This window comes from Saccopteryx bilineata, chromosome 5 (genome assembly GCF_036850765.1).
Source record: "Saccopteryx bilineata isolate mSacBil1 chromosome 5, mSacBil1_pri_phased_curated, whole genome shotgun sequence".
NCBI classification, from domain to species: Eukaryota; Metazoa; Chordata; class Mammalia; order Chiroptera; family Emballonuridae; genus Saccopteryx; species Saccopteryx bilineata.
The window spans coordinates 132,269,639-132,294,195 of NC_089494.1; the positions used below are offsets into that span (position 1 = coordinate 132,269,639).

A 24,557-nucleotide genomic window follows, 5' to 3' on the forward strand; every position below is an offset into this window, starting at 1 on the left:
GCTTTGTCATTCCTGTACATCCATTTATTTCTAAACCATTTGAGAATAAGTTGCTTATATTGTCACTCTAAATATTTCAGTGAGGGTTTGATCTTTTATGGTGTAGACATTTTTTAAGATTTCATATAGTCCCTTTGAATTTTTTTTTAAGCAGAGTAATACTATTTTGGGTTTGTCTGATGTTTTCTCAGTTAGGTTTAGGCTTAGCATTCCCAGCTAGAATGCTACAGAAGGGACGTTGTGTTTTCCTGGCGTCACACCTGGAGGCATGTCTGTCCCTTATTAGTAATGTCAATTCTGACCACCTAGTCAAGGTGTTGTCCAGTTTCTCCATTGGACAGTTACTAGTTTTCCCTTACAGCTAATGAGCAATCTGTATGGAAACTACAGCTTCTTGAGATTCAATATAGAAAAGTTGTTAAGAGCTCAGACTCACAGCTGGGTTTGAATCTAGCCATGAATGAATCTAGGCAAAATTACTGATTTGTGAAATAAGCATAGTAGTTGCCAGCTTTTTTTTTACATGTGTTTGTAATGGTATTGCTGTTAGCTTTATTTTTATTGTATTTTTTTTATAGAGACAGAGAGGGACAGACAGGAAGGGAGAGAGATGAGAAGCATCAGTTCTTTGTTGCAGCACCTTAGTTGTTCATTGATTGCTTTCTAATATGTGCCTTGACTAGGGGAGCTACAGCACTGCGAGTGACCCCTTGATCAAGCCAGAGACCTTAGGCTCAGGCCAGCAACCTTGGGCTCAGGCCAGCGACCTTCGGGCTCAAGCCTGATGAGCCCGCACTCAAGCCGGCAACCTCAGGGTTTCGAACCTGGGTCCTCTGCGTACCAGTCCGACACTATCCACTGCACCACCGTCTGGTCAGGCTATTGTTAGCTTTAAATGAAACAAGATTTGTGAAGCTCAGTTCCAGCATGTTATAAATGCTTAGTGCATGTTACCTATTATTAATTTGGTTATGGAAGGAGAATTAATAGGCATAGTAATAAAAGCCTAAGTGAAGTTGTTAAAGCTTTATAACCCAAAACTAAAAAGGACTTCACAAAATCATTTCTTCCAAATAGATTTTTTTTTATAAGAGGGACTGAGAAAGACAGGAAGGGAGAGAGATGAGAAGCATCAATTCATATTTGTGGCACCTTAGTTGTTTATTGATTGCTTCTCATATGTGCCTTGACCAGGTGGACTCCAGCCAGGCCACTGACCCTGCATTCAAGCTGGGTGAGCCTGGGATCAAACTGGCAACCTTGGTTTCTAAACTGGGTCCTCAGTGTCCCAGGTTGATGCTCTATCCGCTGAGCAACTGCCTGGTGAGGCTAGATTAATATTTTATCCAAGATGAATGCCTTTTTAAAATAGCTATTTATTGAGTTCTTAACTTTTTGTGTTCTTCCCTACCTGTTATGCCCTGTCCCTTGTAATATGTATGAGGCAGGTAGTTTAGGAGTGAAAACCCTATCAGGGATTTTTTTTCTGGATTCTGATTTTCTCGGTTTTCAATTTCATAAGGATTTCAGTTGAGTCTTTATGAAATAGACACTTAAAATATCACCCCTTATCTTGTTTTCTATGTTACTATTTGATAGTGTTATATAATACTTCTGAAAGACTTCCTAAAAGAGTGATAGACATCTTAGTAGAATTATAAAGAATACAGAGGTTTGGATATACCTAAGGACAAAAAGCATCACCAGTAGGTGCTACAAAACATTTTATGGCAGGAGTGTGAAATTTGGGGTAGAAAGTGATAAGGTGTTGGACTGTTAGAATTAGTCCAACTAATTCTAGGTAGAGCTAGATCGTGAAAGACTATTTGCCATTCCAAAAAGTTGGAATTTCATCACAGAGGCTGTAGAGCCAAGGACTGTGATTGAGAGTGGCATGATCAACTCTTAGAAAGATCACTGTCAGCAGCTGGAGAAGAATATTTGGGAATAGTGTGATACTAGAGGTAAGAAGGCTCGTTGCTGCCTGAACTATGACAGTGGGATGAAAAATTACTGAATAATTGCTAGAGAGAAAATGATTGAGAAATCTAGAGGTGCCTAATTGGAAAGTGGGGAAGTGGAAGCAGGAGGGAGCTGGAGAAAGCAAGGCTTCTGGCTTGGGTGACTGGATATATTATGGTTCAGTTCACTGAAGTAGGTAACGCAGGAAGAGAAACAGATCTGGAAGGTCGGCAGATGGGGTGTTGCTGTTGTGTGAGAGATATGTCTGTGGAAAATCTAGTAAGATCTTTTTATACATGTGCCTAGAGTTTAGCAGAAATTTGGGCTAGAAACTAAGATTTTTTAAAAAATCTTATCAGCATGCTAATGGTAATTACAGCCATGATAATGTATGAAATTGCAAGAGTGAGCACATGCAAGGGCTAAGAACTGTCTTGGTACAGCTTTTGTTTGTATTCGATTATCTAAACGTTTTGTTTTAGACAAGCTTAAAATAGAAACTCAGTTTATTCAATGTTGTTGCTTTAAGATGTTAACCCCCCAAAAAAAATCATTTGAATTTTATTTCGCTGCATGAATTAAAAGGTATTATATAATGGCAGATGACTAGCTTTCAGGAATTCATTGGAGGGAGGTATAGACATAGGTCATCAGCATATAAGATTATAACCCAAATAAGAGCCTTTTAAAATTTAATTTTAGGGAAACATTCCAATGAGATTGAGTTAATGAGAAACTAATTTAGTCCCTTTTCCTTGACATTGCCAAACATCACATTGGGAATACAGGCTCTTAATCAAGTACAGCACAACCCAGTCTAAGGGGAGGTAAGGGGTTTAAATAAGGGACACGAGAAGACAGACATCAAAATTAAAGTTAATTTTTCATAGGGCTGCCTTTGTCCATGCTGCTTAGTAACTGTAAGTAACAAAGACTGGGCTGTTGTACCTGTACCTTAGTGTAGTGGTCTTCCTTTACTGTTTCTTACTGTAGAAATAAAAGTAATTATTAAGTACTGAGCTCTAAGTAGGAGGGGAGCAGTAGAGGGAAATAGTCTTAGGTTCTTTTACCATTTCTTTCTTGTAGAAAATAAGTATTGAATTGCCCTTTTTCTTGCCAAATATACTCTCCTGTTTCAACTATTTTAACTATTTACCCTGAATAATTTAATTAAAAAGGCAAATGTGTTTGTCTTAATTTATCTTTGCTTTTGTGAAAATTAATCTTAAGGTTTTTTTGTTTGTTTTTAATTGATTTTAGCAAAAGAGGTAGGGGGAGAAAGACAGAGACAGGAACATTGATCTGTACCTGTATGTGCCCTGATTGGGGATCAAACCCAGCAACCTGTGTGCTTCAGGACAATGCTCTTACAGAGCTATCCAGCTGGGGCTTAATCTTAATTTTTTTAATGAAGTCTGTTTGGGCTCAGTTATTCAGCAAATATTTTTTGAATACTTGTATATGTTACGCACAGTTCTAGACATAGGATAAAGCAAAGCAAAAAACAAATTCCTGCTTTCGTTGACTTTATATTCTGGGGAGAAGAGAGACAAGAAATGAAACATTATAGTAGTCTACAGACAGTAAATGCTGTAGAGGAAAGTAAAGTAGGGTAGGGGAAAGAGTAAGTGCTCTGGGCTTGAGAGTGAAGAGATTCCATATTCCTTTGCAATATTTTGTTATGAAAAAATTTAGACATACAGTAACTTTTCAAGAATTTTTACCATGACCACCCAGATGCCCACAAATTAGATTCTGCTTGTTTTATCACACATCTGTCCATCTCTTCGTCCATCAACCCATGTTAATTTTTTAATACATTCCAAAATAAATTTCAGGAATCATTGTATGTTTCCCTAAATATTTCAGCATGCATATTAACTTAAGTTCAGTCTTTGTTTTTATTCTGAGATTTAATTTTAAAGAAATTCACAAATATTTAATGTATAATCTGAATTTTGACCATTACATGTTTGTGTAACCCAGTCCTCATCAAGATATGGAACATTACTATCATCTCTGAAAATGTCTTCATTCCCTTTTCCAGTCAATCTATGCCAACACTCCCCAGAAGCAGCTACTCTTTTGATTTTTTTCACCATAGATTAATTTTGCTATTTATAAAATCTCACATAAATGAACTCAGAGAGTATCAGCTCTCTTGTATAAAGCTATTTTTACTCACCCCAATGTTTTGGGGATTTATGCCTATTGTAAATAGTTTGTTCCTTTTTGTTGCTTAGTAGTATTCCATTTTATTATACTGTAGTTTGTTCACCTGTTCTATTGATGAACTTCTGGGCTGTTTCCACTTCAGAGCTGTTGTGAATAAAACTATATGAACATCATTGTTCAGGGTTTTTGGTGAGCTTGTGTTTTCATTGTCTTGTGTGAATGCTCCGGATTAGAGCATGTGGAATGTGTGTTTGGTTTTATAAGGCCTGCCACATTTTTTTCTTTTTTTTGTATTTTTCTGAAGTTGGAAACGGGGAGGCAGACTCCCGCATGCGCCCGACCGGGATCCACCCGGCATGCCCACCAGGGGGCGATGCTCTGCCCGTCTGGAGCATTGCTCTGTTGTGACCAGAGCCATTCTAGCGCCTGAGGCAGAGGCCATAGAGCCATCCTCAGTGCCCAGGCCAACTTTGCTCCAGTGGAGCTTTGGCTGCGGGAGGGGAAGAGAGAGACAGAGAGGAAGGAGAGGGGGAGGGTGGAGAAGCAGATGGGCGCTTTTCCTGTGTGCCCTGGCCGGAAATCGAACCCGGGACTCCACGCCAGGCCAATGCTCTACCACTGAGCCAACCGGCCAGGGCCACATTTTTTTCTTAGTAACAGTGTTATGTGTGAGAGTTCTAGTTATTCCACATCCTCACCATCACTGGAAGCTATCAGCCCTTTCAGTTTGAGCTAGTGTGATGGGCTTGCAGTGGAGAGCTGGTAAGGAATGGTCTCTGCCTTTGGAACGAAGACTTGAAGAAGGTGAAGAAGCAAGCTGTTTATTTCTTTCCTTTTATTTATTTATTTTTGCAAGCTATTTTTTATAAATTGACAAAAGCTAAGGAACTTAGTATCACAAGAGCAGAGTGAATGAAGAGGAGAATAGTAAGTGTTGTCAGAGAGGTCAAAGGGGAGGAGTGTAAATCATGTTGGGCCTTGTAAGCAATTTTAAGAACTTGGCTATTGATTATTGGTAATAATATGTTATTCAGAGTGATGAGGGGAATAACTGCAATATTTTGAATGAAAGAATGTATGACCTGACTTGTGTATTAACAGAGTTAGAAGAAAAGAAAAATGGAAGCAGGGAAACCAGTTAGAAGGCTACTATAATGAGGCAGTCAAGAGGTGGGAGTTTGGGGTGTAAGAAAACAAGAGGCTACTTGGCAGAGCAATGTTCATGATTAGGCATTGAGGTGTTGGTTCTTTGAAATGTCATTATAAAGTTGGACAGAAAGTAATTCAGCTCAGCTGTCATTTCAGTAGCAATGGAGTCTAGCTCTACATTCATAAATAATCAGTAGTTTAAACTTCTTAAGTGGCCTTTTATTTAATTATCACTTATTTCCCCATAAGGAATATCTATACATTATTGTTGCTTTCAATAAGTTGTTTTTAATTTAGTAACCCAAAAGGTCTAAAACTCAAAAGGTTTTAATTGTTAAGGCTAAGTGTTAAGGTCATTATTTGCTTAAATAAAAACTTAATGAATATGTGATTATAATTTAATCTTTGTTTATGAATTCTCACAGTACAACCTTGAATAGCTCTTTTGTAGTGGTAATATTTATTAGAACTTACTACAGAGCAGGTAGAATATCTTTTTTATTTTTTCATGCATTTTATTTAGACTGATTCTTCTCATTCTATAATGTTATTTTATAAAATCTGGAGTATCTGCAGTAAAGCAAACTATAGTACTAGATGCTGTGTAGTTTACAAAGAATCTTATTTAGTTCTCATTCTTAAAAGAATTTGGAGTGCCTAGATGCTACAGCAAAATACATCTTTCAAAGGAAAAGATGCAAAGGTTAATTAGACATAGTGTCTAATCTTTTTATTTCTTTTTTTAAGTGAGAAGGAGGAGAGATAGTTAGATAGACTCCTGCATGCTCCCAGACCCGGGATCTACCTGGCAACACATGTCTGGGGCTGATGCTTGAATCAGCTGAGCTGTCCTCAGCGCCTGCGGCTGACAGCTTAAACCAACCAAGCCACTGGCTGCAGGATGGGAAGAGAGAGAGAAGGGGAAGAAAGAAAGCAAGAGAAGTAGATGGTCGCTTCTCCCGTGTGCCCTGATTGGGAATCGAACCTGGGATGTCTATATGCCGAGCAGACGCTCTATCTACTGGGCAAACAGGCCAGGGTCTTAGTTTCTAATCTTGAGCTTAAATTTTTGATATAAGTATGTAAACAAATAATTACAACACAAGTTCTAAGTAGCAAGTATAATACTGTAAAAGTACAAATTAGGTGAAGCAGAGGAAAGATCATTTTAAACTAGAATTTGAAGAACAAGTGGAAATTTTCCATGGTGGGGTGTAGGCATTGAATGGTAACGTTAGCAGAGGTGGCTCTCCATGTGAGCCATGGCTCAGAGCAGATGTTTAAGACACATTTACAGTGCTCCCCCTTCAGATTTTGTTGACAGATAGCTAATGGCTCTCTTATTTAATCAATATAAATAGTCTCTGGCTTTTCTTTATTTTCACTGCTATTATTATTATTATTATTATTATTCAGTGAAATGAGGGGAGGCATATCCAGACTCCCACATCTCCCTGACCGGGATCCAACCAGCAAACCCACTGGAGGGCGATGCTCTGCCCATCTCAGCAACTGAGCTATTATTCTTAGTGCCTGAGGTGGAGGCCATGGAGCTGCCCTCAACACTCAGGGCCAGTTCACTTCAATCAACCCATGGCTGCAGGAGGGAAGAGAGAGAGAGGAAGAAACAAAAGAGAGGAGGGATGGAGAAGCAGATGGGCACTTCTCCTGTGTGCCGTGACTGGGAATCGAACCTGGGACATCTACACGTAAAGCCAACACTGCCACTAAGCCAACCAGCCAGGGCCTTCTCTGGCTTTTCTAATTGAAGTGATATGCTCTGTACAGAACCAGTTACTCTTTTCACATTAACTTCCAATATGTTTAACAGAAAAAAGCCTCCTGAAAATGCAAAGTTTTTCTAGGATGAGCAAAAATAACACAGAGGACAGTGAAAGAATAAACTTCTGGATAGAAGAGAAGAAAAGATGGGTAAAAAATAGATATACATAATACAGTTTTAAAAATAGGTAGCAAAGTGAGTTGCTGGACTTGGGGTGTCATGAGGAGACTGCGGTTCTCACTTGGGTTTCTGTCACTAATGCTTGTGCTTTTCTAGTGCACTAGGGAGGCTAAGGAGCAAAAGTGAACAATTTTGGAGACTAGTGCCACAATAGTGTGGTTCATGGAGACTTGCGTGCCTCTGAACTTTGTAATGTTCAGTCTTTTTTAGATCCTCTTTTTTTATTGTTCATATTGCTATAGGTAGAAAATATCTATAATTACTTGTAGTGCAAGAGGCTTCAAATTTATTTGTTTAATCAGTTATGGTTCAGTTGATTCCATTTTATATAAGATTGAATATTTTAAAATGTTTTAGATTATTTAATTTTATTTACTTTGATCCTGTAAGATCAGATGTATCCAAGAGTTGGTGCCTCTGTTATTTTATGAAAAATTGGAATTGTTTTTGGTGTTTTAGCGATTAACTCTTAAATTGCAATGAACCTAACTATTATAAATATTCTATAATATAAAGAAACTACCCAAGGTATTAAACTAGTAAGTGGCCTTCAACATAGGGGTTTTTTTTGTTTTTTTTTTTAATTTATTTACAGAGACAGTGAGAGTCAGAGAGAGGGATAGATAGGAACAGACAGACAGGAACAGAGAGAGATGAGAAGCATCAATCATCAGTTTTTTGTTGTGACACCTTAGTTTATTGATTGCTTTCTCATATGTGCCTTGACCGTAGGGCTACAACAGACCAAGTGACCCCTTGCTCAAGCCAGCGACCTTGGGTCCAAGCTGGTAAGCTTTGCTCAAACCAAATGAGCCTGCGCTCAAACTGACAACCTTGGGGTCTCGAACCTGGGTCCTCCACATCCCAGTCCGACGCTCTATCCACTGCGCCAACACCTGGTCTGGCCAACATAGTTTTATTTCCATTCCTACAGGTCTTAGTTTAAATGTCACTTTACACTAATGAAAACTTTACACTGTCCTTGAAATCCCTTTCCTATTTTTATATTTTCCTTAACATACTGTACTTTATCTTTTTTTTTTTTTTTTAACAGAGACAGAGTCAGAGGGAGGGATAGTTAGGGATAGACAGTCAGGAATGGAGAGAGATGAGAAGCATCAATCATCAATTCTGTGTTGCAGTTCCTTAGTTGTTAATTGATTGCTTTCTCACATGTGCCTTCACCACAGGCCTTCAGCAGACCGAGTAACCCCTTGCTCAAGCCAGTGACCTTGGGTCCAAGCTGGTGAGCTTTGCTCCAACCAGATGAGCCCGCGCTCAAGCTGGCGACCTCGGGGTCTCGAACCTGGGTCCTCTGCATCCCAGTCCGATGCTCTATCCACTGTGCGACCTCCTGGTCAGGCTGTACTTTTTCTTTATAGGACTTAATCACACTCTACAATTTATTTTTGGACTGTTTTATTAATATCTCTGCCCCTACTAGAGTGTAAGCTCTGCAATGTCAGGGACTGTGTCTGTTTTACTTACCAATTGTTTCCAGTGCCAGACACGTATTTGGCACTCCATAAATATAGACTAAATAATTAATGGACAAGAAAATGGTCTGATCCATTATCTCTAGTTTTTGTTCTTTACTAGCATTTCCCAAACTGTATTACAAAAGTAGTGTATGAACTGTTAATAGATATTTCCTGGAAAAAAATGATTCTGTGGTCATAGGTTTGGAATGACTATATTCTCCCTCATGAAGAACCACAGTCTACATAATATGTTGCCATGTTAAAATCTCTTAGAAGTTCTAAAGTAGAAAAATCTACATTTTTTTTTCTGAAGTGAGAAGTGGAGAGGCAGAGAGACTCCTGCATGTGCCTGACTAGGATCCACTCGGCATGCCCACCAGGGGGCGATATTCTGCCCATCTGGGGCATTGCTCCATTGCAACTGGTGCCATTCTAGCACCTGAGGTGGAGGCCATGGAGCCATCCTCAGCACTCGGGCCATCTTTGCTCCTTTGGAGCCTTGGCTGCAGAGAGGGAAGAGAGAGATAGTGAGAAAGGAGGAGGGGAAAGGTGGAGAAGCAGATGGGCACTTCTGTGTGCCCTGATCGGGAATCGAACCCAGGACATAATTATAATTTAGATTTGGGTTGTCAGGTTTTTAATCAAGGCATTTAGTAAATATTGAACGAAATTCAGAGCTTGTTCTAATTTATTTCATTTGTTACTTGGCTTTACCATTCTGCATTTTCCTACTCAAAGCAAAAAATCTCATTTTCGCATTTATATATATATAAGGTCTACCAGAAAGTTCTGTCCATTTCTATCACAACAAGTTTCGACACATAAGCACATGTTTATTTGGCACATTAAGTAATAAAAATAAAGTTGATTCATATTAGTCTTATGTGTGAAGCCATAGTGTACCCATGGCTACTGATAAAGTTCATTTACGCCGCTGTATTTTGGGGACTCATCAAAAAATTGCAGAACTAGGCTGGGAAATTCTGTCACATCCACCATATTCCCCGGACTTAGCACCCTCCGACTATCACTTGTTTTTGTCCTTGAATTTTTTGAAGGGCAAAAAATTCAAAAATGAAGAAGATATCAAATAAGCACTGGTTCAATTCTTCACATCAAAAGATAAAACATTTTTCAAAAATGGGATATACAAATTGTCCTCACGCTGGCAAGAAATCATTAATAATAATGGCAATTATATTATTTAATAAAGTTTATTGACGGTAAGAAAAATTTGTATTTTGTTTTATTTCAAAAATGGACAGAACTTTCCGGTAGACCTATATATAGAGAGAGAGTTTTGTTTTGTTTTTTTACAGAGACAGAAAGTCAGAGAGAGGGATAGATAGGGACAGACAGACAGGAACGGAGAGAGATGAGAAGCATCAATCATCAGTTTTTTGTTGTGACACCTTAGTTTCAGCGGTTCTCAACCTGTGGGTCGCGACCCTGTGATTTGGTCGTTTGACCCCTGCCAGGGTCGCGACCCACAGATTGAGAACCACTGCCTTAGTTGTTCATTGATTGCTTTCTCATATGTGCTTTGACCGTGGGGCTACAGCAGACCAAGTAACCCCTTGCTCAAGCCAGCGACCTTGGGTCCAAGCTGGTGAGCTTTGCTCAAACCAGATGAGCCTGCGCTCAAGCTGGCGACACCTCAGGGTCTCAAACCTGGGTCCTCTGCATCCCAGTCCGACGCTCGATCCACTGCGCCACCACTTGGTCAGGCTTGCTTATAATTTAATGTTAGAAATTTAATGTTCTATTTTTTAGAAATAGATGTATATAGTTTTGAGTTTTAGAAGTAATTCCTTGGCCCTGGCCAGTTTGCTCAATGGTAGAGCATTGCCCAGCTTGTTGATGTCCCAGGTTCGATTCCCACTCAGAGCACACAAGAGAAGCACCCATCTGCTTCTCCCCTCCCCCTCTTCTTTCTCTCTCTCTCTCTCTCCCCCTCCTGCAGCCAAGGCTATACTGGAGCAAAGTTGGCCCTGGGTGCTGAGGATGGCTCCATGGCCTCTGCCTCAGGCGCTAGAATGGCTCTGGTTGCAGTGGAGCAACGCCCCAGATAGGCAGAGCATTGCCCCCTAGTGGGCAGGTTGGGTGGATCCCAGTTGGGCTCAAGCAGTAGTTTGTCTCTCTGTCTCCCTGCCTCACACTTCAGAAATCAGAAAAATACAATGAATAATAAATAAGTAAGTAAATGAATACTTTCTTTACCTGAAAAGCACAAGTATAATGTTTTACTCTTTTATTTACTTTTAAAATTTATTCTACTAAAGTATAGGTGGTACACAATATTATATTTCAGTTGTATAACATAGTGATTCTACATTTATATACCTTACACTGGCAGTCACCATGATATGTCTGGTAACCAACTATCTGTCCCATACGAAGTGATTAGTATATTATTAACTATCTCTGTACTGTACATTATATCCCAGTGACTTGTTTATTTTATAACTGGAAGTTTGTACCTCTTATTTCCCTTCACCTGTTTGACCCATCCCTCTCCCCTATAGCAAACATCAGTTTATTCTCTTTTTTTTTTTTTTCCTTATCAAGGGAAAGGCAGGGAGGTGGAGAGATAGACTCCTGCATGCATCCTGACTGTTACCCATCCTGACTGGATGCTCTGCCCATCTGGGGCTACTCAGCAACTGAGCTATTCTAGCACCTGAGGCAAGGCCAAGGAGCCATCCTCAGTGCCCTGGGCCAACTTCCTCATTCAAGCCATCACTCTAGGAGGGAAAGAAGAGAGGAGGAGAAGAGTGGAGAAGCAGATGGCTGCTTCTCCTGTGTGCTCTGACCAGAAATCAAACCAGGGACTTCCATGTGGCTGGCTTACACTCTATTACCATTGAGCCAACCAGCCAGGACCAGTTCATTCTCTATATCTCTGAGTCTGTTTCTGTTTTGATATAAGTGACATCATACAGTATTTGTCTTTCTATGTTGGATTTATTTCACTTAGTATAATGTTGCAAACTGACAATATTTCATTCTTTTTTATTGCTGGATAATACTCTATTGTGTACGTATACCACAGCTTTATCTGGATGCCTAGATTGCTCTGCCTTAAATGGGAAAAGTTTTACTGAACCAAATAATTTATGTCTTTTAGAAACTGTTATTTGCCTGACTGTGGTGGCGCAGTGGATAAAGCGTCGACCTGGAAATGCTGAGGTCGCCGGTTCAAAACCCTGGGCTTGCCTGGTCAAGGCACATATGGGAGTTGATGCTTCCAGCTCCTCCCCCCTGTCTCTCTCTCCTCTCTCTCTGTCTCTCTCTCTCTCTTTCCCCCTCTCTCTCCTCTCTAAAATGAATAAATAAAATAAAAAAAAAAAAATAAAAAAATAAAAAAAAAAAAAGAAACTGTTATTATTTTAGAAAATTATTTAGTGACATGTTCAAATTTTTTTGTCAAAAAGTATTACAAGTACATTTTAGAAAACATAGGAAATAAAATTACTGAAGAATGTTTCAAAATAGTGCCACCTGGAGATAATCTGTTTACTTTTTGGTATGTGTACTTTGAAATTCTATGTATGTTTGTATATACATGTATGTATGTATGTACATACACAAATGCATACATACATTGTTATTCAACAAATATTTAAGTACTATGTTTTTTGTGCCCAGTGCTGTTTTAGGGTGGCTATTCAGCAGTGAACAAAATAAACAAAAATCTCTTCCCTCATGGTGCTTTGCTTTGAGATCAGGGGGGAGGGAGAGAGGAATGGGTAACAATAGTAAACAAACCAAGTGTATGACATGTCACAGGATGATAAGTGCTATGAAAAAATAAAGCAGGGAGAGGAGTAAAGGATTATAAAGAGAATTATTATATATATGCACATATACTTTTATACTTTTTTATGTTATCTTTTTCCTTTTAAAAAGTTTAAACAACGTACACATAAATTTTTCAGATGTCTTTTTTCTTATTTAGTAAATTGGTGGGGGTATTTTTTTCATATGAATTATTCTGAACCATTTAAAGGCTACATATATCCTATTATATAGACGGATTCATTTTCTATACAGCAACCTGTGTGATATTTTAAAGTCCTCAGCCACTGTTGCTCTTAGTAAAATGACAGATCCTTAACATGAGGCATGACCCTGCGTGACTTCATGCTGACCTCTGTACAGCTGTGTCTGTGCCTTACCGCCCTCACTTGCTGTGCCCTAGCCACGCTGGCCTTCTGCATGGCCTTCTTGTCTTTGAGTCCTCATATGTACATGGAGGAGAGTAAGTAGGAGTACATATGGTTCTAGTTATACCCCAGTTGTCAAGGAATGATTTTAAGACTTAGAGAAGAACTTAACCATATCTGTTGTCTACTCTGTACATCTTGGTTCCCTAATCCAACTTTTTATTAGGAAAATATTCAAATTTAGAGAAAATCTGAAAGAATAATACAGAGAACAACTACATAGTCTCAACCTGGATTCTATAATTAATGTTCTGCAATATTTCTTATTCTATAATAAGTTTTGTTTGAATCATTTGAAAGTATATTGTACACATGACACTTTATCCCTAAATGCCATGTATCAAGGGGAAATACTCTTTCTTGACTGTTAAAATATCAGGACATTGTTTGAATTGCTTTATAAAACAAAACACAAATAAGAATATTTTTTAAAAGAGTAAATATTCACTATAATATTGATAAACAAAAATTTGATTTCAGTTATGGAAATGGATATGAACATAAGAAAACATCTTTTTACAGAACACTGTTCACACCAGAAAGACTAAGCATATAGGAAACTTCAGTTTCTTTAGTATTGAAACATACGCCTTTGCTACAATGTTTTGAGTATTTAATATGCCTCGGTCATTTTATGTTTTTTTTGTGTGTATGACAGAGAGAGGGACAGACAGGACAGAGAGAGAGATGAGAAGCATTAATTTTTCATTGCAGCACTTTAGTTGTTCATTGATTGCTTTCTCATATGTGCCTTGACCAGGGGGCTCCAGCAGAGCAAGTGACCCCTTGCTTAAGCCAGCGACCCTGCGCTCAAGCCAGATGAGCCCACGCTCAAGCCAGCAACCTTGGGGTTTCGAACCTGGGTCCTCTGCGTCCCAGTCCGATGCTCTATCCTCTGTGCCACTGCCTGGTCAGGATCAGGCATTTTATCTTAACCACAGTCCCATATGGTAGGTACACAGATGTACATTTACAGATAATAAAACTTGTCTGGCGTAAATATCTTGTTCTAAGTCCCAAAGTCATAGAGTTAGTAAACTGTGGAGCCAGTATTCACAAGTCCAGAGCTCTCTTGATAATCAAGTCTGTGTTCTCAAGTATCATACTTTGTTGCCTACAAAAATTGACTTTTTGAGGGGCAGGGAGTCTCATTTCACACCTAGAAAATAATTTTCATTATGGTTCATTTAGGAAAATAAATGTGGTCCCAGCTGGTTGGTTCAGTGGATAGAGTGTCGGCCCAGCATATGGATGTCCTGAGTTTGATTCCTGGTCAGGGCACACAAGAAAAGTGACTATCTGCTTTTCTCCCTCTCTCTCTCCCCCTTCTCTCTCTCTCTTCCCCTCCCACAGCCAGTGGCTGAGTTGGTTCGAGCATAAGCCCCAGGGGTTGCTGGGTGGATCCCAGTTCAGGCACGTGAGGGAGCCTGACTCACTATCTCCCCTCCTCTCAAAAAAGAAAAAGAAAAGAGAGAGAGAGAGAGAAGAAAGGAAAGAAAGAAAGAGAAAGAAAAATAAATAAGATATCCACGAAAACTCTGAAAAAGAATTATGAGGAGGGATATTTTTACCAGATAATGAAATGTAGTGTGAAACTACTCCGTTTAAATCACATTAAATACTGGTGGGAGACAGTGGAGTTGAGTGGGAAAAAGAGCTTGCAAGGGAAATTTATTCTATGATAACAGGATATTTTAATCACTAAGGAAGATAAATGATTTTTGTGTGACATTTATGCTCACTATCTCTCCTTATACAAAAAAAAAGAAATCTCACATCTTCACCTACACAAAAAAATCATAGATTGAGCGTTCTAAATTAGGAACAAGATTTTAGGATAATGTGCTTTGCCTCCCCACTCCCTCTTCAAGTTTGATATTCCTGTGTATCGGGGAGGGGAACATGTGAAAGAAATTTCTCTTGACTTTTGAGAGTAACAGAAGAATGTGCATGTGACTGACTTCCCAGCTGGGGCTCACAGAAGCACCGTGTCAGTGGGCAGGACAGGCCATTAGGTATACAAACTACCCGAGTATGAGAGGTTACAATTTGCTGTTGGTCATCACTATGGCCCCCGCCCCCCCATCCCCACTCCACTGCAGCCCGCCACAAACACACACACTTAATCGCCACCAGCTCCCAGGAGCCCTTAGGCAGCCTGAATCAAAAATCAAACTGTTATAACATTCAGGAATACTTGTAAACAATGTGTTAATTTCCTCAATATCAAAAAGGAAATAATCCACATACTAAAACATCAACGAGGAGAAGAAAAGCAGCATTCTGATAGGGAGCAAAAAGCGACATTTAAGGAAAGAAAAACTTAAACATTTTAAAAATTAACTAAAATAATATGGGTGATTTTAAAATTCAAAAGGGATGTTAAATCACTACAAGGACTGATAGGAATATATGTTGTTTTAACCTCATATACCTATTGAACACTTCCATTTATAGCTGTCCTGCAGATGCTTCACAAGTCCACAAAAATGTCTTGTATATACTGGAATAGGAGTGGTTTTAGCAGCATTTGGGAAAAAGAGTTGGCATTTAGGTTTCCAGGTATTTTTCCTATCAGTGTCTAGTTAAATAAATGATAGTACAGCCATAAACTGGAATACAGTGCAGCTGTTGCAAAAATTGTAGTAGATGTGTCAGTATGAAAACTCTCCAGAATATGTCAAATGAATCAAGGGATAAAGCTCCTGGGACTGCCTCACCAGGAGGTGGCGCAGTGGATAGAGCATCAACCTGACTGCCAAGGACCCAGGTTGGAAACCGCAAGGTTGCCAACTTGAGCTTGGGATCATAGACATGACCCCCATGGTCTCGCTTGAGCAAGGGGGTCACTGGCTTAAAAATAAAGGTTCTCAAGATAAAGCTCTATATGTTGCATAGTAGAATCCTATCTGTGAATTTGAATTTTTGTCTTGTAGAGAGAGACAGGAAGGGAGAGATGAGAAGCATCTACTCATAGTTGGGGCACTTTAGTTGTTCCCTGATTGCTTCTCATACGTGCCTTGATGGGGGGCAGGGGAGCTTAAACTAAGTCAGTGACCCTGTGCTCAAGCTGTGCTCAGGCTGCTGACCTCTGGGTTTTGAATCTGAGGCCTTAGCGTCCCAGAGCAGTGCTCTATCTACTGTACCACCACTGATCAGGATATTGGAATGCTTTTTATCCTTGAACTTGTGTTTTATATATTTAAGAAAAACAGTTTATGTTTAAAAAGTTATAGGGCTGGTGAGAACTTGATATTTTTATGACAGGTGGTGGTAGTTTCACAAAATGGCAAAATCTTCTTGTGTGGTGACTGAATCAAAGCTTATTTTGAGCAACTGTTATATACCAGACTAAGCATTTTATATACTTGAACTTTACTCAAATCTCCAGCCAGCCCTATCAGGTAGGTTTTTCTCCTGTAGGAAGTAGGTTTATAAGATTGAATGACATACAGATCTTGCCAAGAGATGCAGACTCAAGATCCCGTGCTTTCACCCCTGTACCTTCTCTGCTACTGTTCAGTGGGGTCTGGACATTTATTTATTTATTTAACCCGAAGTGAGAGGCAGAGAGACAGACTCCTGCATGCACCCGACTGGGATTCATCACCCAACCGGGATCCACCTGGCATGCCCACCAGGGGGCGATGTTCTACCCATCTGGGGTGCTGCTTCATTGCAACTGGAGCCATTCTAGCACCTGCCCCGGGGAGGGGGGTAGGCCATGGAACCATCCTCAGCACCCGGGCCAACTTTGCTCCAGTGGAGCCTTGGCTGCAGGAGGGGAAGAGAGAGGCAGAGAGGAAGGAAGGGGGAAGGGTGAAAAAGCACATGGGTGCTTCTTTGTGCCCTGACCATAATCGAACCCAGGACTTCCACATGCCGGGCTAACATTCTACCACTGAGCCAACCGGCCAGGGCTCTGGAAATTTATTTTTTTTTTTTTAAAGGTTACTACTCTAGACAAAAGTCCAGGTTTGAATCTGTGTCGGTTTCATCAACTAAAAATGGAGATGATTTCTACCCTTCTTTAAAAAGATATTTGCATGAAAGTACTGAATAGGAATTAAGAACAATAAAATATTTTTTATCCATAGTCTGTTTTGTTCATAGAAGTTCCAGTGGTTTACCCCTTTTCTTTTGACTCTGCTCTGTGAAGTGCAAACCTTTAACAGTTTTAGTCAACATTTGGAAGCTCTTTTATAATTGAACACTCAATTTCAGTGTAGTACTTTTTTAAAATGGAAGAAATATACAGTTTAACAAAATCTCATTTCTACTTAAAATAGTTTCACTGCTAACTATTAGCATCCTTTTGAGGCTATCACATTCCTCTATTTTAAAAACAAATGAATAGAAATCTGTTCATATGACTATATGTTCTGTTTGTTGGGGAGGGGGTTGTTTTGTTTTTTTAATAAGTAAATTTAACCTGTTTTTCCCTCTTTTTTAGGAACACCATCTTCAGAGGGCCATTTCAGCACAGCAGGTGTATGGCGAGAAAAGGGATAACATGGTTATACCTGTCCCAGAGGCAGAGAGTAACATTGCTTATTATGAGTCTATCTATCCTGGGGAATTTAAGATGCCAAAGCAGCTCATTCACATACAGCGTAAGTAGCTACTCTTAATACTTACATTTTATATGTTTATCATCTTCCTGAGTAACTCTTTGACAGATTTTTATCTGTTGAAGGTCATTTTTTGTACCCATTTCATGACCACCATTGATGAAATGAGTGTTATTAGAGCCCATTTTCAAATTTTAAAATTGTGCTTGAGATTTCTGCCTAACTAAAAAGCTGAAGCATTTTTATCCTAAGTTTTAGTTTCATCTCTTGGGCTACTTTAGACAAATAGGATAAAGAATATGCCTCAGATATAGAAATGGTTTTCTTACTGTTCAAAAATGGTAATGTTAATAGTCTTACAGAATTTCTTAATGTTAGTCAGGAGTCAGCAAACTTTCTATAAAGGTTCAGGTAGTATTTTAGGCTCTGTAAGTCTTTTTTTTTTTTTCTTTTTTTTCATTTTTCTGAAGCTGGAAACAGGGAGAGACAGTTAGACAGACTCCCGCATGCGCCCGACTGGGATCCACCCAGCACGCCCACCGGGGGCGATGCTCTGCCCATCCTGGGCGTCGCCATGTTGCGACCAGAGCCACTCTAGTGCCTGAGGCAGAGGCCACAGAGCCATCCCCAGCGCCCAAGCCATCTTTGCTCCAATGGAGCCTCGGCTGCGGGAGGGGAAGAGAGAGACAGAGAGGAAAGCGCGGCGGAGGGGTGGAGAAGCAAATGGGCGCTTCTCCTGCGTGCCCTGGCCGGGAATCGAACCCAGGTCCTCCGCACGCTAGGCCGACGCTCTACCGCTGAGCCATCCGGCCAGGGCTCTGTAAGTCATTTTTGTCCCTTGTCAGAATTACTCAGCTCTGCTGTTGTAAGGCAGAGTCATGAACAAAGGAACACGGCTGTGTTCCAGGGCACATCAATGAAAAAGAGACTGCATCCCAGCATTGGCCCCTGGACATGTTTGCCTGCCCTTCATCTGTGCTTCTTTCTACTCATGTTTTTAAATTCAATGTTGTAGCTCATGGCTTGTTTCACCTGGGGTGATAGGTTCTTCATTAGCAGTGATCTTTGTTAGCGAACACTGTGATGCTGACAGCTGAGAGCTCTAAGAGAATACCACTGTCTGTTTCATCCTCCCAGCCGCACTTATTTTAATATACTGCTCACAAAAATTTTAGGGGATACTTTATCGCTTCATATTCATTTTGAAATATCCCCTAATTTTTGTGAGCAGTATAGTTGACAACTTAGAAACATAGTTGGAAAGTTATTACTAAGGTAAAACTGCAACAGTTGCCTGACCTGTGGTGGCACAGTGGATAAAGCATCGACCTGGAAACACTGAGATTGCCAGTTCAAAACCCTGGGCTTGCCTGGTCAAGGCACATATGGGAGTTGAAGCTTCCTGCTCCTCTCTCTCTCTCTCTCTCTCTCTCTCTCAATCTTTCTCTCTCTCCTCTAAAAATGAATAAATAGATAAAAATAATTAAAAAAAAAAAACTGCAACAGTTTTCATTGTTGTCTTATTGACCTTTATGATCAGGGGGCCTTTCTAAACTTTTTTCAGGACAATATAAATCTACTTTGTTTTTATTATTTTTTCTAAGAACATAGAGAAACTAGTTTTAACTAGGTTTTAACTCATTAACTACTTTTCTAACTCAAATATTTAACTTTTTCTACATATGATCTAGTTTTTGTCCTGGATTTTAAACATTAATTATTTCTTAAATGTGAAAACTATAGTGGCCATATTGGTTCTTATCAGTACTGTATTGGCATTAGATAGTTTAAAGATTGATTTATTGATTTTAGAGAGAGGTAGGGTGGGAGAGAGAGAGAGAAACATCGATCTGTTCCTATATGGGCCAGGGATCAAACTGTAACTTTGGCATATAGGGACAATGCTCTAAACCAGTGGTCCCCAACCTTTTTGGGCCACGGACCGGTTTAATGTCAGAAAATATTTTCACAGACCGGCCTTTAGGGTGGGATGGATAAATGGATCACGTGACCGAGACAAGCGTCAAGAGTGAGCCTTAGACGGATGTAACAGAGAATCTGGTCATTTTTAAAAAATAAAACATCGTTCACATTTAAATATAAATAAAACAGAAATAATGTAAGTTATTTATTCTTTCTCTGCGGACCGGTAACAAATGGCCCACGAACCGGTACCGGTCCACAGCCCGGGGGTTGGAGACCACTGCTCTAAACAACTAAGCTATACAGCCAGTATGTATTTTTTTAAAGATTTTTAGTTAATTAATCCTGTCATTAAAATCTGCACAATCACCACAATAAAGTCACAGAATTTTTACTCCTCCTTTTTGCCGGTACCAACATTGGCCTTGGCAGTCTGCCTGACTCTTCATTCTGTTTTAGTGTTTCTTTCTCTATTTTCTTGAGGTCTTCAGTTCATATAGGTCGTGTCTTCTGAGTCCGTTGGGTTCATTTTTCTTTGCATAATCCAAGGAATTATAAGTCATGCCAAAGTCAGTTGTCTTGCTACCAACAAAACGGGTTCTGAATCCAAACACAAAGATGACATCTGGTGTGATCATGTATATTTTGGCTAATTTTTCCCAAATTTCTGTCTTGGGTACTGTTGCCTTCCCAGGGTGAAGGACATCAGTGACCATTTGTTTCTGCTGAAGCAGTCTGTTGGTCATGAACTTTTGGTCTGGATAGTTAATGGTATCACTCAAGCAGCCAGGGAGGAAAAGAGCTGGGTCACAAAGTCTTCACCCCTAATATTTCAGGCCCTAGTATTCCCTCAGACATAGCTCTAGTTCTAGAGGCTGCAGGTCTAAGATCAGAGTGCTAGTGTTGGCTGGGGGAGGGCTCTCTTTCAGGCTTGTGGGCTTCTTGTTTTATCCTCACATGGTGGAAGGGGGCATTTGATATTTTTAACTTGTGATATTTTTTCATCTTTTAAGTTGCACTTAACCTTACTGATTTTCTTTAGAAAAAAAATAATAATTTAATTTTACTGAAAATTACTTTGAAACGAACCAAATAAGTGTCATGTGTTTTCTTGCCTACTCACATCTTTAATTACATATAAGACAAAGACATTCTAAACAAATTTGGTCAATAATAGAACCTAAAAGGTAGTTCTCTGGAAAAGCAGAGGTCTTCTTATATGTATTTATTAGAAGCTCATTGCATTCCGTACCCACAGGCTATATCATCTTACAAATGCATGCTTTTAAGTTAAAGCAGGATTACATAAGATAAAATTGCATTAATCAATTTACATTATCATTACTATCAGAAAAAATATTGCATGTTTTGCAAATAGACTGCTTATTGATGACCAAAATTGACAAAACACATTTTACGGGTAACTAGTGAATTAAATTCTTGTCCAAAAAGTCAAAAGGTACTATATTTATAAGGGATTTACTTTACTGACATCATAATCAAGTCACAGTAATAAAATGGCAGCATAGTTGTACCTTATTTGGAAAGAAAAATTTTAACTAGTACAAATTTGAAGTTATGTTGTCTTTGGAAAAATCAACTAAATTAGCATTAGCTGCCATTGAATTTCTTTTAATGTTTTGTTTTGAGTAAGTTTAGATTCACAGGATATGTGTAGCCTTGACAATCATCACCAACACAATTAAGATACTTGGGTGTACCATCACCACAAGACTCCATCTTGTTATTCCTTTATAGCCGAACCCATCCCTAGTCCTGGCAGCCAGTAATCTGTTCTGTATTCCTCTGATATGTTACTTCATGACGGTAACATCAGTAGAACCTGTATGTTTTCACTTAGTTTGATATCTTCGATGTCCACCCAAGTTGTTTTATGTATCACTATTTAATTCCTTCTTATTTCCAAGAAGTATTTCATAATGTATGTACCAAAGTTTGTTTATAACCACTTACCCATTGAAAAACACTTGGGTAGTTTCTAGTTTCTGTTAAAAATAAAGCTGCTATTATATCCATGTACAAGTTTTTGTGTGAATATGAGTTTTTATTTCTCTTGGTATAAATACCTATGAGTGTAGCTGCTGAATCTCCTCCCATTTTTGGCTTCACAAGAATTTTCACACTGTTTTCCAGAGTACTGTACCATTTTACATTATGATCAACAATGTATGATATGTATGACCGTTTCGCCTGTATCCTTGCTGGTATTTGGGGTCATCACTTTTTATTTTACTTTAAATTTGTGCTTATCTAAATGGTTAATATGTTAAATATCTTTTTATGTCTTTACTTATCATCTATCATCCTCTTTGGTGAAATCATTGTGAATGTCTTTTGCCCATTTTCTAATTGATTTGTTTTGATAATGAGTTTTGGGAATTTTGTTTTATTCATATATTTTAGACAGAAAGTCTTTGTCATATAGAGATTTAAAATATTTTCTCCCAGCATGTAAGTTGTCTTTCCAACATTTTAACAGGGTCATTTACAGAGCAAGTTTTTAATTTTGATGAGTCCTGTTTATCAGTTTAAGTGTATGATCAACTTTGAATGTGAGGTTTAGGTCAAGGTAGTTTTTCTGTTGACGTGTGTGTGTGTGTGTGTGTGGCCTCTAGATGTTCAATTGCTCTAGCACCATTTATTGGAAAAATTATCCCTCCTCCATTGAAATACTTTTGCTAGATAGGCAAACTTAATCAGGCATATTGATTTGGATCTATTTCTGGGTTCTGTATTCTAGTCTGTTGACTTATGTATATCCCAAGAGAGTAGTTCCATCTTGATTACTGCAGCTGTACAGTAATCCTTAACACTAGGGAAGGGGATTCCTCCTTTATTTTTCTTTACAAGAAATTTTCTGAGATTTTGATAGTTAATGATATAGATCATTTTAAGAAACATTGATGTCTTTACTATGTTAAATCTTCTAGTGAGTTCATTACCATAATATAACTCTACAGCTATTTAGATCTTCTTTGATTTCTTTCATTGACACTTATAATTTTCATATAAATACTGTATGGGACTTTTTAGAATGCTACCTGAATGGTGTTTTTGTTTGATTTTGATTTTGAGCAGTTAAAAGTGGTATTGCATTTTTATTTTTATTTGTATTTATTTTTTAATTTTTTTTTTAGCTGGAGAGAGACAAACAGGAAGGGAGAGAGATGTGAAGCATCAACTCACAGTTGCAGCACTTCAGTTGTTCATTGGTTGCTTTCTCATGCGAGCCAGGGGTTAGGAGGCTTTAGTCGAGCCAGTGGCCCCTTGCTCAAGCCAATGACCATGGGTTTATGTCTGTGATCCCACACTCAAGCCAACAATCTCAGGATTTCAAAACTGGGTCCTCAACTTTCCAGGTTGACACTTTATCTACTTGTGCCACCACCTGATCAGGCATTTGCTTTTTTTTTTTTTTTTTTTTTTTACAGAGACAGAGAGTGAGTCAGAGAGAGGGATAAACAGGGACAGACAGACAGGAATGGAGAGAGATGAGAAGCATCAATCATTAGTTTTTCGTTGCACGTTGTAACACCTTAGTTGTTCATTGATTGCTTTCTCATACGTACCTTGACTGTGGGCCTTCGGCAGGCCGCATAACCCCTTGCTGGAGCCAGCAACTTGGGTTCAAGCTGGTGGGCTTTTGCTCAAACCAGATGAGCCCGCGCTCAAGCTGGCGACCTCGGGGTCTCGAACCTGGGTCCTCTGCATCCCAGTCCCATGCTCTATCCACTGTGCCACCACCTGATCAGGCGGCATTTGCATTTTTAATGTTGGTTTGCACTTGTTCATTTCATTTCAGTATATATAGGGTGGGCAAAAGGAGGTTTACAGTTATCACTACCCGAAACAGAGTTTATTTTTGGATTATTTATTAATTATTGTATTATTTTCCATACAAACAACTGTAAATCCCTACTTTTACCCCTTTCTGTAGAAATGCAATTGAATGTATGTTGCTTTTATGTCTTGTGACCTTAACTAAAATGACTTATTAGTTCTAGGAGATGTTTGTAGATTCTTTCTGGTTTTCTTCATAGACATTTTGTTGTCTGAAGTAGAGATGGTTTTATTTTTCTTACTAGTGTATATGTCTTTAATTTTTTTTTCTTGCCTATTCTATTGGCTAGAACTTCAGTACTGTGTTAAAATAAGAATGGTGAAAGCAGACATCCTTGTCTTGTTGCCGTTAGCCAACAGTGCTAGACAAATCACAAAGAGGAAAAAATCGGACAGACACATGTGGGGAATTTGATGATAAAAGTAATAATATCCTAGGAAGAGGGATGTTTTCTTCAAAAAAATATCAATTATCAATACCATAAAAGACGAAGCACAGGGATGTAAAGTACCAGGTAGGGAATGTAGTCAATACTATTTTAATAACTGTATGGTGCAAGATGGGTACTAGACTTATTGGGGGATCACTGTAACTTACATAATTGTCTAACCACTATGCTGTACACCTGAAACTACCATATTTCCCCGTGTATAAGACATACCTTTTTTCAAAAAATTTGGAGTCTAAAAACTGGGTGCGTCTTATACAGTATTTGTAGATTTTTTTTTACTTGCATTTCCTGTTTTTTCGCACTTGTTTTGCGCTCATTGTTGAAGACAGTGATGAGGAGTTGTATGAATTTTTTGATGAATAAAACTTGGGTTCAGCCCTGGCCGGTTTGCTCAGTGGTAGAGTGTCGGCCTGGTGTGCAGAAGTCCTGGGTTTGATTCCCGGCCAGGGCACACAGGAGAAGCGCCCATCTGCTTCTCCACCCCTCCCCCTCTCCTTCCTCTCTGTCTCTCTCTTCCCCTCCCACAGCCAAGGCTCCATTGGAGCAAAGATGGCCGGGGTGCTGGGGATGGCTCTTTGGCCTCCGCCCCAGGCGCTAGAGTGGCTCTGGTCGCAACAGAGCGACGCCCTGGAGGGGCAGAGCATCGCCCCCTGGTGGGCGTGCCAGGTGGATCCCAGTCAGGTGCATGCGGGAGTCTGTCTGACTGTCTCTCCCCGTTTCCAGCTTCAGAAAAATACAAAAATACAAAAACAAACAAACAAACAAAAAAACTTGGGTTCATTAACTTTATGTAA

At 39.2% G+C, this 24,557-nt stretch overlaps 1 protein-coding gene and 1 pseudogene across 5 annotated transcripts in view; one reads left to right on the plus strand and one right to left on the minus strand.

The window, feature by feature from the left end:
• Positions 1-24,557, plus strand: part of EPC1 (enhancer of polycomb homolog 1) — a 113,502-nt gene that overhangs the window by 62,351 nt on the left and 26,594 nt on the right. For 4 of the 5 annotated variants that reach the window (XR_010731876.1, XM_066279379.1, XM_066279382.1 and 1 more), the window contains exon 2: positions 17,410-17,569. Coding sequence is in view for 4 of the 5 variants with exons in the window: in XM_066279379.1 (XP_066135476.1) it covers positions 17,410-17,569 (160 nt within the window). In the remaining variant the exon portion in view is untranslated. Of the gene's footprint in view, positions 1-13,770; positions 13,907-17,409; positions 17,570-24,557 lie in introns of those variants that run through there. The other variant, XM_066279380.1, reaches the window with a different exon arrangement.
• LOC136338406 (small ribosomal subunit protein eS24 pseudogene) lies at positions 19,842-20,226 on the minus strand (annotated as a pseudogene).